General features: G+C 40.9%; 2 protein-coding genes and 1 non-coding gene across 7 annotated transcripts in view; 1 reads left to right on the top strand and 2 right to left on the bottom strand.

Annotated features, from left to right (window-relative positions):
- Positions 1-16,651, top strand: part of LOC110013798 (gastrula zinc finger protein XlCGF28.1) — a 989,290-nt gene extending 972,639 nt beyond the window's left edge. For 3 of the 4 annotated variants that reach the window (XM_023962618.1, XM_023962629.1, XM_023962624.1), the window contains exon 2: positions 13,950-16,651. In XM_023962618.1, coding sequence (XP_023818386.1) covers positions 13,950-15,289 — 1,340 coding nt within the window. In that variant the 3' untranslated portion in view covers positions 15,290-16,651. Of the gene's footprint in view, positions 1-10,736; positions 10,744-13,949 lie in introns of all 4 variants that reach the window. The other variant, XM_023962625.1, reaches the window with a different exon arrangement.
- Positions 1-19,895, bottom strand: part of LOC105357660 (NACHT, LRR and PYD domains-containing protein 12) — a 243,950-nt gene that overhangs the window by 96,718 nt on the left and 127,337 nt on the right. The window lies entirely within an intron of this gene.
- trnar-ucg lies at positions 737-809 on the bottom strand. Its single transcript has one exon. It is a non-coding gene; the product is annotated as a tRNA-Arg (tRNA).

The raw sequence follows: 19,895 nt of genomic DNA, 5'->3' as shown, positions 1-19,895 counted from the left end.
ACATCCATAAGTGGTCTTATCACCCTCTCATGGTGGAAAAAGTATTATCTGAGCTTCTTCAGCGACTAAATCATCTTCAAATAGACACGCCATGCTGCTTCACCTCTCTCAAAACAAACTAACCTTCAACTAAACCTGCTCCAGACCAGGTTATGTTCAGAGCATGAGTTGCTACGGCAACTTGACCTACCCTGAAAAATGCATCCATTTCTGGAACCGTAAGCTGAGGTTATCAACTCCCTTAGCCTCAAACTTACCATTGCAGCTAGCATAACCTGCTTTCTGGAATACCCCCCTGATCTTCAGCTGATGTTTCAAAGAAAGTTTAAAGCAGCTCCTTCTGATGGGTTCAGGATCTTCCACAACTCCAGACCCTCTGAGCTTCACAAAGTTTTAGACCTGAAGACTGCAGACTGTGGCCAGAAGAAGAGAAATAAAGAAACTCAAACATTTGCAGAAAACAGAGGATGTCAAATGTTAGGTTTAGGTTCTGTAGGAAATTCCAGCCTCCTGCTGGTCATTCCTTGGAACTGCATTTGCCTCCTTCAGAAACCTGTTTGTGTTTTTATCTGTTGAAACAGATTTTTCTTCTCATGATCTGAATTCCAGAGAAATGGAACCATGATGCTGAGATTGACATTTTAGTAGAAAATAAAGGTTTCCTGACCTGGATTAAGAAGTGAACCAAAGAACCAAACCAGAACAGACTGTTTTCTTCTTCCAGAAGTTCTGGATCTGACCACGAAGGGACTTGAACCCTCAATCTTCTGATCCGAAGTCAGACGCCTTGTCCATTAGGCCACATGGTCAGTGATGATGTCATAGTCCAGCTGCAGGTGGACGACAGCATCATCCAGTTGAAGAAGAGGAGGAGCTTCAGCTGCCTCAAAGAGGAAGGTGGAGGAGGTGAGAGGCTGCACTGGAGCTTTGGACCAAACCCTGTGATGGACTCACAACATCTCCAGGCTGTTTCCAGCATCACTGTTTCATCTGAAGAAGCTCCAGGCTGAAAGCTGCAGCAGCTGCAAACATCTGGGGGCCTCATTTATAAACGTTGCGTACGCACAAAAGAAGGCGTACGCCACTCTCTACGCAATAGTTGAGATTTATAAAAAGCAAACTTGACGGGAAAATGTGCGGTCCTCCACGCAAGCTCTGACCCAGGCGTACGCACAAAAACGGGTGAAATGAGAAACGGCGACACCGTCGGCAGATGGAAGAAACACGTGAAAGTGACAGTGTGTGCCAAATCGTGCCGGCATGTGCTGTGCTACACAATGTGGCACAGCTTAAAAACGTGCCCCTACCCCCTGGCGCCGATTGCTGTGTTGGCCCCGACCCTGAACCCCATCCCCACGCATTTGAGCCAAATGCTGCTGCTGCTGTGCGCCAGCGTTTGGAAGTGATGCGTCGCTTGTAAAGAACAACAAGAGGTGTGGAAAATATTATTTATTTAAGAATTCCCTCATCGTGCAGTTTATTTCAGTCAGGGCAGTCTTGATTTCGCCCAACTCCTTGGCCTCCTCTCTGATTGAACTACTGACTTTCCTCTGCATTTCAAGGACTGCATCGGTGAGGACACGCCCACTGCTGGAGGGTTGAGAGCCGCGTGCCGTGGAGACGCTGGATCCAGACGGCTGCTCAGCTGCAGCATCGTAACCACTGGCCCCGCTGGAACACCCAGCAACTAAAATAAAATTGTTCTATATTAATAATCTGTAATTGTGTAGCCTGCATACATGTGACTTGACTGCATTCATTTTAATTATTTCTGTTACCTGTGTCACCCGGTGCATCTGGCGCGTCGGCGTCCCCTCCGCCTCAGTCACCGAGTGACGGAGGAGGAGAGGAACGCCGATGAGGGGGACTTAATAGGGATTCCCCAATAATAGCCGCCAGTCTCTCATCAAGAGGGGTCAGCTCCGGTGTCCCCCCCCCCCCCCCCCCGCCCGTGGCGGACACACTCTGCCGATGCAGCGCTAGATGTTTTTTTGCCTCGACTTTGAAGTCCGATCATTTCTTTGATTTCTTTTTTATTTCAGCCATGGTCCTAGGTTGTGAGGCTACAGCATTTACGGCGTCTGCCACCGTTTGCCGCTCGCGTGCCTTTTTGGCATTAGTAATGCCCACACTGTGCCCTCCAAACAACACTTTTCTCCTCTTTTCCACCTCGCCAACGATAACTTCTACTTCACATTGAATGAAGTTACGTTTTTTTGATTTCCCCTCTGTGTTTGTCATGATTTAGCAAGCCATGAATATTAATTTGTGGGCGTTTCACGGACTATTTATGGGCAACTATGGACGTGTCATGACGCCGCAAAAGCTGCGCTGCATTTAGAATTGGTTGTGATTTATTAAGGGAAAGATGCGTATGATGTGCGTGCGCACGGTTTTATAAATCCGAATATTTCTGTGCGTACGCACGTCCTATGTTTCATCCGTACGCCACTTCCGACGCAAATCCTACGCAAAGTTTTATAAATGAGGCCCCTGGACTTCCTGCTGCAGCTGCTGTCTGCAGACCTCCATGTGACTGTGGGAGCTGCAGCAGCTGAGGAGCTCAGCATCTCTGCAGACTCAGACGGAACTCAGAGCTTCTGAAAGGAAATGACAGAGTTGTGGAAGTTTAGTGGCTGAACTTCTTGTAGGTCCTGCTTGGTTCAGGTTGTTGCTGGTGGTGGAAAGAGCTCCTGCAGACCTCTCTGATGCTTCAGCAGGAGGCGCTGCAGTGTGGTCCTCCTCATCCTCATGAGTCCTTCTCTTCAGAGCTGCTTCTTCTCACCTTCATCCAGAAAATGGAAATGGACCGCAATGGATCTGCAGCGTCCTGTGGAGAAGCTGCTGTCACACTAATGGAAGTGGTGGTGGCAGTGGCGGTTCTACACTAACTTACTCCCTGGGCGAGAAACCCCACCAGCGCCCCCCCCCCTCCCCCCCTGCACACTTACAAAATTTGACAACATCCTGTTGTGTTCCCTATCTTCTATTTAGCCATTTTACTCAAAAAATGCATGGATTTTCTAGACTCGTATTACAGGGGGGTCAAACTCAGTCACACAGGGGCCTAAGTTAAAAACACGCTTAAGGTTATGGGCCGAAGAAGATAAATGTTTACTGAACACACTAAACCTAAACTTTTAAACCTTTTAAACTGAACTTTTTGAACATAAATATGAATAAAAACAGGAACACAAGTTAAACCTTAAATAAGTTGTAATATTTTGTTCTCCATATAAATATATTCTGTCAAAATTATACAAATATGAACATGCTGCAGGACAAAAAGCAAAGAAAGCCTGGAAATATTAATAAGAAATTATATCAAATAATTCCATTTTTTTTGCTCTTTCATCATTTTTTAGAGAATTTTTTTTTAGAGCTGGACTCCTGCTTCATTTTTAGCAATAATTTCTTAATGTGTGACGTCCTGTGTGTGTCTTTGTGAAACATATCAGAGGGATTAGATCTAAAAAATAAAACTTATTGTGATTAATATGTTTAGGTCTTATAAAACATTAAAGACTAAATCTTAGAACTCATCAGTGGGATTACTCCGAAAATATTTGGCATTTCCCTAAATTTGTGCAACACCAACAGCAGAAATCCTCCAAAAAAACTCAATCCTAAAAAAATGGTCTGATCTCATTCCCCCTCCCCCTCCCCTTCCCTTCCCTCTGACACACGCGGCTCCGTCTCTATGACGGGAGGCGCAGCTGCGGCCCAGAGTTGATTGTCAGATAGAAAAAGACTCCCAATCACCTGTTAGTGTGATTCAGCCAGCCACTGGCGAGTTGCGCTCCCCTCTCGAGTTTTTTGACTTATGTTCCAAAGACTACCGCAAAGAGGTGTGGTCGAAAGCGTCTTGTAGCAGAGGGCGGTGGTCACGTGCGCATCGGGTCTGCTGTGTCGGAGCAAAGAATTGTGGGAAATAATCTCCATTGCCTGCTTTTTTCGAAATTGGGTTGAGCACGGGTGTTTGTTCTGCCTAATTCCTTTTCATGTGCCTGTTTTACGTTGTTTCACTCTGTGGTATTCTTTTTTTTTTTTTGCACCATAAGTGTGAAGAGCAAATAGGAGGAAGACATTCTTAAGAGTCTGATGCGTCAAATAAAAAGCATTAAGTGTTGGCTGCTGAAGCAATTTCAAATTAAAAGCTCCAAGCTTCCTCTTTGAATATAGTATGTAGCACATTAGGTGTAACGCCTCAGGCACGGCAAATGCCGCCCCCTATGAAGTGCCGCCCTGGGCGACCGCCCACATCGCCCATATCAAAAACCGCCACTGGGTGGTGGTTTGATTCCAGGTGAAAGCTCCTCCTCCTCCCTCACACTGAGGTTTCTGCTCACAGATTTCATTGTTCCTTTGAACCTGTTGGAAGCTGCATAAACTTACTCCAAGTTACATTTAAAGGTTTTATTACAACTCCAGTTTTTAAAATTGTGTTGTTTTTTACTCTTTATCAACAATTCGTGTAATTTATTGTTAAATGTTTAATTTATGTATCTTTTATTCCATTTTTAGGCTATTAGTTGCTGTTTATGACAGTTTATGCGAAGAAGGAAAACATTTCACTTCGAGCTCCAGACCAGCTGGTGGCGCTAATGCATCATAAAACTGTTTACGAACAGAGAACAAGAACAGCGCGAGCAGTGTTAGCTTTGTTTAGAGGACAGCTGTGTTTTGTTGGGACGTTTGTGAGGTTTTTGGACAGAAAAGACGATACGTGGTTCGTGTGGGAACTCTCAGCATTTTCCAAAGTGTCGTAAATGAGTGAAGAAGTGTTGAACGGAAAGACAACGTGGATTGCTGTGATTGTGAGACTAGCAGATGATCGATCGGAGCTGCAGTGAAGAGGACGGCGGTGTTTGTGGGAGTTGGAGCTGAAGATCGGAGCAGGAACCATGTCTTCAGAACCTCAGGAAGGTTCTGTCAGAGAACAACTTTCTGCTGCTGAAGGAACCATCGTCCAGAACGAGGAGGAGCTCTGTCGTCACCGCAGACTGCTGGATAGCAGCTGGAACCCGCAGCTTCAGCTACACATTGCAGGTTTGTTCACTGCATCCACCTGCAGACAAATAGATCCATGAACGTCTTTGTTTTCCTCGTCTGAGCTGCTCTGGATCCAAACTGTGCTGCTGGATAGCTCAAATGTTGCTGCCGTTTTGGTTTCACTGCTAATGTTAGCTTGGGGTTGTTGGTGGTAGGAGTAAGCCCTGGCTGCAGCCTGCAGAATGGCTCAACGTAGTGGAATGCTGGAACGCTGAGGAATGTGAACCCCGCCCACGCTGAGCCCGTGCATTTGATTCACATTCATCACAGCAGTTGTGATTGCAGGAAAGGGGAAGAATCAGTGGAGCACATTTTGTGTCATTGGTAATTGTATGAGGAAGAAAGAGACCAGAGGGAGGAAAATTTGAATGGTACAATGTTTTTTTCACTCAAAATAATGATTCAAGCCCCTCTTTCATGTAACACAATAAATTTCTGTTTGTTTTATTTAAAAATATTTATTTTAAAAGAATGTATCTACATTTAATTGACCTAAAACAAAATGTATTAATAGTTTCCCCTATAACTCCAGTACAGTGATCCCTCGCTATAACGCGGTTTACTTTTCACGGTTTCGCTACTTCACGGATTTGCATCGTGCATTGTGTTCTGCATTCTGATTGGCTAAAAAGTCACTCCGCTTCTTCTCTACCTGTGCCTCAATAACGTTGCAGTTTAATATGTGCACGTACTTAAATCAGCGTGCCAAATTTTCATTACTACGTGCAAATTCTCTTGATGGTGGCATGTCGGTGTATAAGGATCTTTTTGCAAAGCAGAAAAAAGAGCGACAACAACTGCCAATCACTATGCTCTTCTCCCGAACAAACACAGCTGCACCACGGGCTTCAAAATAGAAAACACTGCAGAGCGGAGTCAGGATGCAGCGGCTCAGTCTGTAGAGCAGTGAAATACACCTGAGTCACTATTTGTCCCACTGTACTTTGTATTTTTTTCATAATCATTTTAAATTTTCTCCCGTTTAATCCAATACTCGGGTCGCGGTGGGCGGGGCTAATCTCCGCGATTTGAAGCCTTCTGTTCACATTCATTAAAATTATTATTATTACAGTACAGAGTTATTTGTTGAAAAAAAGGTTTCTAAAGTACTTTTATTTGTGAAACAAATGCTTGAGCCTGTAAAGTGGTTTGTTCTTTCTTTTCAATGTATAATAGAGTATTTAATTGTATAATAATAGTTTAAAAAAATAAAGGTTTCTACTTCACGGATTTTGCCTGTCACAAGGTCTTTTTGGAACGTAACCCCCGCGAAAAACAAGGGTTTACTGTAATCCAAAATAATTGAGTTCAAGTAAGGGGCATGCTGTTAAATGCTGTTTTCCTGTTTCTCTTTATTTATTCTTTTTGCCGTCTTATGGCTACAATTTTTCACCTATTTTAACCATTCAACTATTAAAATGTTCAACTCCTTCGTCTAATGCCTGGTATGACTTTTGGTCCTTCAAATCCTTCGACTTTTCAAAAGTGAAAACTTTCCTCAATTATATTTCGTTACATGGAAGAATTTTCTTTGAGGTGGGGTTACTTATATTTATTGGATGGAAATCCTGCCCACAATTAAATTGAGTTCATCCAATGAGTTATTTTTTTGAGTCCGTGAGGCCAGACAAAATTTATTACCTCCCTAAAACATGCACATGGAAACTTGTAAAAGGCATAAGAAGACAGCAATCACTGTATAAATTCTCTAATTCAATTAAATATTTTCTTTTTATTTAGCGCCAATTCGAATTGCAGACGTCTCAATGGGCTTCATTGAGAATTAATTGTAAGGTAAACATACAATGAAAAAGCGATCATTAATACAAAGAATGCATTAGGATTAATACTAAACTTTAACAAAACAGATTAATCTAAACTGATATTCCTGCCCTTAGACCCCCCCTTCACGGTAAGGAAAAGCTACTTAAAAACCGGTAGGTGGCAATATTGCACATGGAAACTTGTGAAACCAAAGAAGAAGACGGGCTCAGCATGGGCGGGGTTAACATTCCACAGCATGTTCACATTCCTCAGCGTTTCAGCATTCCACTATGTTGTGCAATTCTGCAGGCTGCAGCCAGGGGTAGTTGGGTGGTAGAGTGTAAATAAAAGCCTGATGGGAAATCAATGTGAAGTCATCCCCGCCACTGCGCATTTGAGACGTCCATGATGTTTTTTTCTCAGCTGTGAAAGCACTACCATTCATGGTTTAACACTATATGAACGGCGTCAACAGACATTTGCATGGGCATGTTTAAAGTCACAGCTAGTATGGTGACAACTGAATGTGTGGTTTGCAGAACCAATCAGATCAATGCTGGAGACAGAGGGGTGTGGCTACACCTCAGCCAAAATAACCACTTTAATATCGAACCGTGTTGTTGTGCTAGAAAATGTTTCCCCTGTCGTGACATGACTTCTGGTTGCGTTGATTTATTTAGTAGCAATCGACCAAATAGAGTAAAAAGAAAATGGATGTCTACGATATACTTTATTCTTGTGAGGGTTTGTCATGTTTAATACTTCCATAACAAAGTTACTTAAATAAGTGTAAGTAAATTGTGTTTCTTTCATTTAAATTAGCTTTAAAAAAAGTTATTTTTTTACACAAAATCTGTCGTTTTGCATAGAATATGTGGAAAACAATGCAAATATGACAATAAAGTCCCCAAAAGCTGCAAAATAAAGTATATCAGAAACACCCAGTTTTTTTGTTTGTTTTTTATTTTATTATTTTTTTTCTCACTTTTTGGGGCAAAATATGATTGTTACGAAACAAATCAACGATGAAAGAGACTGGGGAAACAAATTCTGGCAGGGGAACAGCACAGCCCGATTAAAAAATGGTTGACCCTCATAAGTCAAAAGAACAAATATTCGTCTTCATAATAAGCCTAGGCCATAACTGGTCGACCCCTTATGGAAATGTTTGATTGGTTGCTCTGCATGCCAATCAAATGATGTACTTAATAGTGAGGAGGATGATTGGTTGATAGCACTTTGAACAATAATATCTTTATTTTATCTTTTTTTTGTTTTTTTTGGTCATCTCTGATGGCCTACAATATCCTCTCACATTCTTCATGACTTACCGATCAATTGCCGTATTGAACGCCTGTCATGTACAGTATTTCAGTAAAGCAAACAAGAATCTTGCACTTTTCTACTTAATTAAATAAAACAAAAATGACCAAATTTCTTTTTCAAACGATCGATACTCTACCTAAACAGATTCTCAGAGGTTCTCCGTGGCATCTGATGCTACATGTGAGCGTTTCACAGGCCACCTCAGGAGTCCATTAATTGATATTAGCAGGGCTCCAGACTGCGACCAAAATTTGAGAGTGCGCGACTGAATTTTACACCCAGTCGCACATGTGCTACCAGTAAATTTGCCTCCCCCACCCTCCGATTTTTTTTTATACATTAAACGTGGAAGGGGCACGTCAATGATCAATGAAATGAGCAATAAAATGATCAATGAGACGTGAGCGCACACGCACGCAAACACACACACACTCGCACACATACTCATGAGACGCGAGCACACACTCTCATTGAGGGATGCCTGAGGCGGCAAATGCGTGTGAGAAGAATAGGGAACGGTCACTGTAAGTGGTTAAAATGCTTCGAGGGGGAGATAATCCAGCGGGCGTAAACATCTCTGGGAAGGAAACGGAGGCAGACATCATGATCACAACCGGATTTGTACGTGCGTCTGAGCTATGAGCAAGCGAACTATTTATTCGTTCTTCCGACCTGCGGCTAGTGTACTATGGAAGCGATTCTGTAGCACAATCAAAAATAAAAGTCAAAAGCAGTTCTAGACACCACTGGAAACACATTCATATGATGGTTTCTCAGATCGTAGCAGCATTTCCGCCTTCTGCGATCGGAGCTTTGCGCTCCGCTATGCGAAGACGGCTGCCGGTCCGAAGAAAAAAAGCTTGTCCGCGGTGCGTCCGAAGGAGGACCACAACCACCGCAAAGCCCTCTTCCCTGCCGCTAACACAAAGCTACACTGCTCCTGGTGTTTCTGTGTCTCTTGGCAGGCGGACACACAGAGATAGCAATGGAAATGCTTTTTCGAAATGAATATTGCGACAATGTTCGCAGGGTGGATGTGACAATGAAAATGCAATCCCCTCTTTGCATTTTCATTTTAATTATGACACAGAGTAAGTGGTTTTTAAGTATAAAATGAAAAAGCATTTTGAAGGATTGACTTTTCATTTTAATTTTGAGTCAAAAAATGCAGCTTAATTTTGAAAATGAAAAAGCATTTCTGCTTTTGACTTTTATATTTAATTATGCTACAGAATCGATTCCATAGTGTACCAGTGCCAGAGTCTACAGTCTCACCATCGGATGATGATGCAGAGTAAGAGGTTGGTGTGGCGAAAAAAGCACTGACCATTTTCGAGAAGACTGGCTGAAAGAATTCAGCTGGCTGAGGTACTATAAGCAGTCGAACTAAATGAATATCGAATACTGCCGCAGCTAGCCCAGAACTGCGGGGAACACAAAGTTTGCCGATAGTAAAGGGGCTTTGCAGTTTAAACACAATACACTGATTAAACACAATCTCAGCCTGAAACATCGAGTATGTTGTGATAAATCAGAAAGCAACGCCACTTCCGGTTCAAGTTGTTTAGACCTACATATTCTAGTGGAAGTTGCTAAAGTTTATTTTTGTTTATTGTATTTCTATACATTTCTTGTTGGACCAGTTGGAAAAGAGAAGGAGAGCGAAGGACGTTAGAGGTGGGGAAAAGTGGGTTGGAGGGGGTAAAATTGATCAATATTACTTCCAAATATAGATGTTGGTCAAAAGGGGTTGGGTCTGTTCACAAACGAACTCATTCACACTAGAGATCGACCGGTATGATTTTTCGGGGCCGAAACTGATTATTAGTGGTAAGGCAGGGCGATAAATCAATTTTATAAATTAATTAGAATTTGTGTTTTAGACGGTTTATTTTTGAGAAAATACAGATTTTTTTCCAGCTCTTTGCTCTCTTCGGCTTCTGTTGTTTTGAGTAACGTCTGTCTCTCGCAATGAGGAGACATGAAAACTGCAGCAAGCAAAGAACAGCTTCTTCTGCAAGGCTGAGAAAAAAAAAGCTTGTGCAATATATTTACAAGCGCAGGCACCGTGTGAAGACACAGATCTGACTTTAAGACGTGGCCATAACATTTCAGAGCCAGTGTTGAACTGATAAAAGCACCCTTTCGGAGAGCTGCATCTTTACTGTCAGTAGCTGCGTTTACATGGACAAAAGTAATCGGGAAGAACGCCTGATTGGAAGAAAAATGCGTCATGGGAACACGCCGTTCTGAATAGTCTGCACCGATCAGACTCGTTCGGATCAAAATTTCTTTCCGATCGAGATAGGTGGGTAATGCCGATTGTTGATCCAATCGTTTTGCGTGTAAACAGTTTATTCAGATCGTGTGACACTACTGCTCTGGTCTTACGTCATGCATAGAAGGTGTTTCGCTCCAGAGAAGGCTTTGGAGCGAAAACAGGACCGACTGCTCCGCTGACATCTCTGTGCTCCGTGGGCTCAGGCGGGAAGGGAGAGGGCGCTCTTCGCCGGGGGTGCCGGGGAGGACTTTCTTCATGTCCGGACCCTGGTGGGTGTGGTTCAGCGGTAGGGCGGTTGACCCATTATCGTAAGATTGCAGGTTCGATTCCTGCCTTGCACGCCCATGTGTCGAAGTGTCCTTGGGCAAGACACTGAACCCCACCTTGCCTCTGGTGGGAGGTTGGCGCCAGTGTACGGCAGCGGAGCCGCCATCAGTGTGTGAATGTGTGTGTGCATGGGTGAATGGGACTGTGACTGTAAAGCGCTTTGGGCCTTCGAAAGAAGGTAGAAAGCGCTATATAAGTATACGCCATTTACCCTGCGTGGTCCGGGATCTCTGCCGGAAGACCGAGTGAACCGTCTGAGCAATTATACCAAACAAGAGACTACATAGAGTGGGCCTGAACACAAACCCACAAAGAACTACACAGTGTGACACAGACGGCATATCAGGTAGAGAAGATCATTAAGCTGCAGTGGAGACGGGTTGTAGCAAAGCTTCCTCCTCGCAGGCTGGAGGTCCACACGGTGCTCTTAAAGGCTGCCTCCATCGGCTTGGGTCCAATGGAAGCCACACGCTTTCCATCACCACACCTGAAAGTAATCAACAAATCAGACACATAAAGATCCACAAAAACCCAAAAGTCCCACTCTGATAGAACTAAAACACGCAAAACACTAAACTAAATACGGCCACAACTATAACAACCCACTACCCAAGATTAAACTCGGTGGGAGTACGACAAACTTGTTTCAACACCTGAAACACACACACTGTCGAGAGCTAGAAACATTTTTCTTCATGAGAAGCTCAAGTTAGCGGTAGCTCACAAAATATCTGCTGAATCTGCGGCACAAACGTTTTTACAGCTTGCATTTTGTTGAACTTTGTGTTAGAGCCAATTTCCAAAGGATATATTAAAAAAAATAATAGTTTTTGTTAAATATAGTCTGTCATTTGTAATTTTTGTAAAAGTAAAAGGAGGGAGAAAAAAATCAATTAAAATCGAAAATAGAATTTGGAATGAAAAAAAATCTAGTTTTATCATATCGCTCAGCTCTAGTCCATGTTGGATCTTCATGGCTCTAACTTCCTCCAGCAGGAAATCAATCTTGAAACTTCTTGATATCCTCAGATTTGTTCTTTACTGTGGCACGGCCATAAGGCGCATTTGAAAGTCTAATATTCTCTCCAAAATGTAAGGGGCGCCCTATGAGGCGGTGCGCCGATTGTGTTGTTGTGGGACGTAGAAGAAGACAGCATGAGAACAGGGGAGGGAAGTGTGGGCATGAACAACATTGTTTACAACAAGCATAGTTTAAACTGCAAGCTATCAGCTACACGGAGGGACAATGGAGCAGCTGCAGAGAATTCAAGATGAATGAATCCATAGTTCACAAGTGGAGGAAGCTGGAAAACAAACTCTGACAAAAAAAAGGCGATCTTGAGTGATGGATTAACGATTAGCGTGGAGAAGCATCTCTGCAGTCACCATTCAACTGATGGCAGTAACGCTTACAAAAGAAGGTTTTGCTTTCGCTTTTTGAAACGCCGTCATCTTTCCATCCGGGCGAGGATTACAGTGCCACAGCGACTTCCAGTTGATTTCAGTGAAAAGCTGTTCTTCTTCAGCACAAAATTACAGTAAAAAGGATCGCAGACAAACACCTCCAGCTCAGCCACATCGCCAACATCCAAGACAGTTTTTCAGAGAGTTCTAGATCACAGCTGAAGTTATTTGTGAGGTTTTCTCCTCATTCCTAATGTTTTTTTTTTCTGGCAGTTGTGGCAGAAATGTTTGTGAGTGTGGTTTGGTTTCAACAGAACATTCTCCCTTCCTTGGATATCTTCTTATATCCCTCGCTGTTTTGTACTGTTCAGTTACCTTTTCCAGTAGATCTTCTGACGGCTCTTTAGCTTTCCGCAGGATCCTAAAATATCAGTGCAGTACTGAATGAAAGATGTAAGGGTCTGTTGGAAACTCAGAAACTTCAAGACCTTTTGTACCAAATGATTACAGGCAGATGAGTCACAGGTGAGGAGAGTTACCTTTAACTGTCATTCAAATCCTTTTGGATCAGCTTGTGTGCATATTTTCAGTTCAAAGGCAGAAGGATATATAAACTTTTGAACAGGGTCATTTGGAAAGTTTCTGTTGTCATTTGGATTTAAAAAGAGGAAACTGAATTTTTGACAATAAATGGCTTCACCCAACCATTAACTAACTATGAGTGGAATTTGTGTTGTCATTCATATTCTATTAAAAATGACCAAGAAATCATAATTTCTTCCATGGTATGTAAACGAATGACTACTCCTGGTAGTTAAATTGCCACTGAGCTTGTACGTCCCCATTTCAAAAATCCAAAATGAATTCGTCATAACAAAGACCCAGTTCATATTGTTTGCAATTGTGAAAACCTGGAGTTGCCACAATTGTCTGGATTTTAAATCCCCTCATTACAGACCAATGATTCATTCTGTGGCTTGTGAGACATTTTTAGAGTTAGATTTACAAACATATGAACCCAATATATTTTCCAACTACTGATTTTTTTCTCATATCTCATTCCAGCACATTTTTTTATAAAGTTTGGACCAAGTAAGTATGTTAAATCTGTAATGGTTCAGTCAGACTCCAAAAAACATGAAAGTGGATGATGCAGACAGACTTGAACATAGGCATAGTAACAAGGATGTAGGGTAAGATAATTGTCCATATGCGTAAAGAAAAAGTTGTGCACAAAATAACACTTTTTGCACCCAAATTTTTTTTTTTTTTTATATTTTGTTTTAAGTCCAACATTTCTGTTGTGAATATGATCTGTCTATGTTTTCAATGTGCCTTTCCTTAGCCTTGATTTTTAAAATTTCCTCTGTTGGCTTGCTGGCAAAAGTACTCGGGGGAGGGGGGGGGGCATTTATATCAATTTAGGAAACATTGATTCAAGGGGATGTGCATGCAGATTTAATTTTATATGTTTAACTAAAATAGAATAAAACTTTTTAGGGTATTATTGACCCTTCAACAAAAAAAAGATCTTGTAAACAAAGATCTTTTAATAAACCAGAACAGAAATACTTGGGTGAACAGAGAGTAACAGATCGGCTTTATTGGTTGTCCTGCAATATGGTTGCACATTTTGGTTCAAACCAACACAGGCCTAATTTGATTGGATGTAGTGCTCACAGCGCACACAGATGCAAACAAGCATAGGGCTTCTGGCTCGAATTTTATTTGGTATTTAACCGAGCAATAAAAGAAATAACAGGGCCAATTCATTTTTGTGTTTGTGTCCCTGCAGTTTTCCCCCAGCATTGGGTAAATGAAGAGGAAGATATCTGGAAACAGCAAAACTTCAGAGTGGAACATGAGGAACCTCCACAGTTTAAAGAGGAGCTGCAGAAACCAGAATTTCTACAGATTAAAGAGGAGCTGCAGGAACCAGAACCTCCACAGATTAAAGAGGAGCAGGAAGATCCAGAACCTCGACACATTAAAGAGGAACGAGAGGAATCAGAGCCTCCACAGATTAAAGAAGAGAAACTAGAAGAACCACAACCTCTTCTGACAAAGGAGGAGCAAAAAGGGTTCCGCATCAGTCAGGATGAAGAGCAGCTGGATCTGAAGCAGGAGACTGATACCTTGATGGAGATTCCTACTTATGAGGAAGATGAGAACAGTGAAGCAGATCGAAGCAATCAGCAGAGCTTTAATGTAACTGATTGCCAGGATGACGAAGGAAACCAACATGAAGAATCAACATCAACAACAGATGAAGAGACAGACCCACAGAACAGAGATCAGAGGAAGAGAAGAGACAGAAGACATGTCCAACATGTGGACAGCTCTCACAAGTCAGCAAGTCAGTGTGACTCTAAAGTTAGACAAAATTTCAAGATGGATAATTTGGGTAGTAAAAGCAAACAATCCCCAAGAGAAAATAGACTTTCCTCTATCAAGTCTGGTAAGAGAACAATTGCACACAATGTTTCTGTCCACAAGAGAACCGAGTCTGATGAAAATCCTTATGTCTGTAAGGAATGTGACAAAAGTTTTGGGTACTGGTCTAAGTTCCGAATTCACACGAGAACTCACACAGGAGAGAAGCCATTTACGTGTAACAAATGTTACAAAAATTTTAGTCAAAGATATCATCTCAAATCACACATGAAAACTCACACAGGAGAGAAGCATTTGTCTTGTAAGGAATGTGATAAAAGTTTTATTAGTAATCATAATTTCAAAATACACATGAGAACTCACACAGGTGAGAAGCCTTTTTCGTGTAAAGAATGTGAAAAAAGTTTTATTAATAATTATAATTTTAAAATACATATGAGAACTCATACAGGTGAGAAGCCTTTTTCGTGTCAAGAATGTGACAAAGGTTTTACTCGAATATCTAGTCTGAAAAGACACTTGAAAACTCACACAGGAGATAAGCCTTTTTCTTGTAACGATTGTGATAAAAGTTTTGGTCTTGTATCAAGTCTCAAAAGACACATGAGAACTCACACAGGAGAAAAGCCTTTTTTATGTAAAGAATGTAATAAAGGTTTTAGTGATGTGTCTAGTCTCAAAAGACACATGAGAACATGTGAGAATACAGGAGAGAAGCCTTTTTCTACACAAAAATTGTAATGAAGAATGAAGTTAAATTTTGCTACTTAAAAAAAGGAAAGAAAAACTAACAGCGTTGGACTTGTGAAGAAAAGACATTAATGCTTTTAATGGGAAGGAAGAAATATTGTGAAAAGGTTACCCCCCCCCTTTTTTTAAAAAATAGGCTGGAAATTTACGAAGAACTACTAGGTTGATGTCATGAAATGGGCAGCAGTCCCATTGAGCGAAAAGCGGTGCCTCAGAGATCAAGCCGTCTTACTTCCAAGCTGTAAAAATAACTCATATTTTATTTAAAATGCCCTGAGTGTGCCAAAGGTTAACATATATATGGATATGTAGTTTACCCTGAAAGGCCTAAGGATGGCATGATATTGGCTCTCTCACTTGGTAGAATAAAATAGATTCGAAAGCACTTTACACTACAGTCTACAGACAAGCTGTCAACAATTTTATTTTCCAACAAAACGACCAGGATGTTACTGTTTGATCAACCAGCAAAGTCTGACCTGAACCCAATAAAAAAAAATCTATGAAGGGTTGTGAAGAGGAAGATGAGACAGCAGATCCAACAATGAAGTTGACCTGAAGTCAACTATCAATGCAACCTGAACTTTCATTACATGAACACAGAGCCACAGGTTGATGGCCTCCATACCACATCAACGCAGCCATTCAAATTAAAGGAGGCACAGGTGATTATTGAATGCATAGAAAGCAACAGTTTTCTGAACTCTGACATGGGTGCTGAAAACATCCTTTTTTTTATCTTCTGATATAATGTAATAATTTTCAAATTTTCTATTTTTTAGGTTTTCATAATCTATAAGCCACAATAATGACATTGATAAAAAATAATGGATGAATACATTTCATTTGTAATAATTCTGTACATTATGAGTTTGGCTTTTTGTATTGATTGACAAAAATATTTAAGTTGTTCTTGAAATTTCTTTTTTTACACATCTATAAATAGAAATATGTTGTTTTCTATTTTGACCGTAAGATTGAATGGTTGTAATTCATGATGAGACAAGGTTGTCTAATTCTGTGTGTTACCATGACAACACTAGAATTATTTTTACATGTCCCTAAATCTAACATTTTATGTAATTCGTGAACATTTCAATAGTGTTTTAAAACAAAATAATTGCAGTTTATATTTTGTTGAGCCATCTTATCAAATAACAGTTTTGTGAAGGTAACATTTTAAAAATATACCGTATTAAGGAAGAGGCAGATAAAGACCAGACTGGTGTTTCTGTCTGGTGTTCTTGTGATTTATGTTTTCTAGTAGACATTAGAACTGTTCCTCTGTTCTGTTTAGTTCTCAGTGTTCTGTTCTAATCTTTACTGTGAAGAATAAAGTGGACGTGAACATCAGTCAGAAGTGTGGAGTCTTTCCCACAGTGTGGGTTTCTGCTGTTTGTTGGTTCTCTGCAGGTTCCAAAGATGGACACCTCAGGTCCAGTTCTGACTGCTGATTTCAGGACTGAGGTGAGATCACAGAGCTCCGTCCGTTTATTTGATTGGTTCATCAGTCATATTGAGTATGTTATGTCTTTCTAAAATCTGCCTGTTTCAGCTCTGAAACGTCTCTAACTTTTTACCAAACACCACTTTCTGAAGCAGAGCAGCTTTTCTTGTAGATCTTCATGAAGCAACATCCAGCCGTTCCAAACTGAAACCATTGGAAGTAGCAGTGTGAAGATGCTGTCCACTCACTGAAACCACACTTTTTTCCATTCTGCAGAGAGATTTTTTTGTTGTTTCTTTAGTGTTTAACCCTTGTGCTATCTTAGATGACCCCACCTTTACTTTGACGTGTTCTCCCTACCCTGACAAAGGTGGATAAAGGTGGAAAGATTTCATGTAATCCATGGACACCGGTGAAGATCACAAATCATTGAAGAAAAAAGGTTCAGAGCACTGTCTAGTGGGTCTAGATGACCCAACTCCCAATGTTAAAAGTGCCTAGGATAGCACAAGGATTAAGTTCTGCCATCTGTCGTTTTTGTCCAATTCTGACCTCTAGAGGAAGTCTGCTCAGATGCAAAGAGACAACCCAAAGGAGGACCAATTGACTGTACAAGATAGCTGGACTAAGCCATAGAAATTGTCTTATCTCTGGCTCTAACCAAAAAGAAATCAATTCAGTCACCGTTTTGCTGATGGATAAGGATGGAGCCAGACGACAAGAATAGAATAAAATACAATAGAATAGAATAGAATAGCTTTTATTGTTGTTTGCACAGCTTTTACACTGACATACAAGATTAGTTCCAGTACAACCCGAACAAGATCAGACATACAACAAATACACATGTACAGTAAGCAATGATTGGTTTAAGTTAACATTTTTATGTCAACTGCTGCAGTTGGAAGTCCACACCTCTTCCACTGAAAATGGACCCAGAAGAATCCGTCAATCAAACATTTTGAACGTTCAAGGTGGGGGCATCTGATGAGTCAGTTTTAACTTGAATAACTTGAAATAAAAAATAACATCATGTAAAAATATTATGATTAGGATTAGCAAGAAGATGTAAAAAAGGTATCAGAGTAAGAATGGTTATTTTGACCAATAGAATTACTGAGTAACAGCTGTTTATTTCTCTATAAAATTCAATGGGAGTTTGGCTTCTAGGAGCCAAGAGGCACTTCCTGTTTGGAACGTGAAGGGGGAAGAGTCTGAAGTTCTGCTCAGATTAAATGTCTATTTAAGAGAATCCCTGAATTGAATTCTGTAAACTGTCACCTAAAATGTTTGGAGAAACTCTCAATGACAAACATTTTGAAATCCATGAAGACCACTGCCTCCAAACAAGTCATCTGTTCCTTTTTCACATTTCACCTTTATCCTTCTGTGTTTCATGGAGGATTTACCACCAGGTGACCCAGCAGCCAGTAAAACTGAAGAGGAGCGGCCGCCGTCTGACCTTCAGCTGATCTGTTGACTCCCAGAATTCCTCAGTTTTGCATCAGTTTGCATCAATTTGCTCTCAAATCCAGAACAAATAGAGACAACAACTAAAAAGTTTGACAAATAATAAGCTCATCAGTCAAAATTCAGGAACATTTTTTCAAAAGCAAAGCCTGTTCTTGTTCCTGTCTCTAGTGTGGAGAGGAGCAACCATTTCTTCTCTTTACATGGACTTTCAGGGATGAAGATCCAGCGTTTACAGAGGATGATGGATTCTCAGCAGCTCCACACATTTTTCAGCTTCCAGACCTAGAAACTGGATTTCAAACATCCCAGAGTTTCAGTAAATGAGTTTACTTCTTTTTCTTAGCAAACTAACTGGGATTTGTTGAATCCACGTCCTGAAATCTCCAGAAATGTCCACAGTTGATCCAAGTGAGTTTCAGCTGGAATGATCCAAGTTTCCAAAAGCTTCAGTCTGGATCTCATTCTAGTGAGAGATGAACTAAAAAGACCTGCTGCTCATTTGATTGTTGCTGCTTTACTTTCTACCAACATTTGGATCCAATATTATGAGAACAAGTATTTGCCTTCCTGTTTGTCTTTCATCAAAAAGACTGAATTCCACCAAAGAAAAGTCATTTTTCAACTCCAGAGACTCCCACAGTGAGACACCTGCTGGCTGTTCTTTGTAACTGCATCTGCAGCTTCTAGAAACGTATTTGTTTTTGTTTTCATCTTTTCAAACAGTTTGTTTTCTTCACATGAAGCCTAAAGAAATGTCTTCAGAATGATGGAAACAGTTTTTCTGCAGCTTGAAGCTGTTCTGGAAGATTTTTTCTTTAGTGCAGAAAGTTTCCTGGAAAACCTCCACATTTCATTGAAACCATGTTGGAACTTTGTCCATGAGGTCACATGGTCTGGAAGAAGCCCCAGTTCCAGCTGACAGAAGTCTGGTTCTGATCCATCAGATCTCACTAGCAACAGAACCAAACCTTCACGTGTTGCAGCAACAGTTTCCATGTTTGGGAGGATCTTCTGAAGAACAGCTCAGTTCCAGATCACATCATGATGTTTGATGTTTTCTTCATTCCAGGAAATCATCTCTGTCTCCTTTGATCCGTGCTGAGTCAGCACTTTCAGTTCATTTCCTTTAAAATTTAGATCATTTAGAATTAAGTATTTATTTATATATATATAATCTAGAACTTCTATGATTCTAATGGACTTCATAAAGATGACTCCTCCCACTTTGAACTTCCATCACTGGAGGGTTGGAGACCTAAAGGAGGACCAGATCTTTCTTCTGGGTCAGTTCAGACTTTATCATTCCTATTTATCAGGATTGTGTACAGCTTGTGACTCAATAAAAACAAACTAAGCCCAAACTAGAGCTCCATGTAAGGAAAATTCTAGCTGTGATTTGATTTCTTTCTTTGTGGAGTTTTCCTACAATAAAGCTGAATGTCTGCATCAGCTCCTCCATCATCCTGGACTGGAGATGGTTTTTATGTTAAAGGCTGTCCTGAAGTGTTTTCCACCAGCTCGTCCTCCACCATCTCCTGCTCTGATCAATTTATCAACTTTTCTGGAGAAACGGTTTGGTTGCATTTGATGTTCCAACTGCAAAAACACAGTTTTACAAAAACTAATCACATGAATGACCAAAACAACAATTTTGCTCAATTTTACACAAAAAAGAAA

The sequence above is a fragment of the Oryzias latipes genome, chromosome 2 (assembly GCF_002234675.1).
Source record: "Oryzias latipes chromosome 2, ASM223467v1".
In the NCBI taxonomy this organism is placed as follows: domain Eukaryota; kingdom Metazoa; phylum Chordata; class Actinopteri; order Beloniformes; family Adrianichthyidae; genus Oryzias; species Oryzias latipes.
This window is presented reverse-complemented; position numbering and strand designations above follow the sequence as displayed.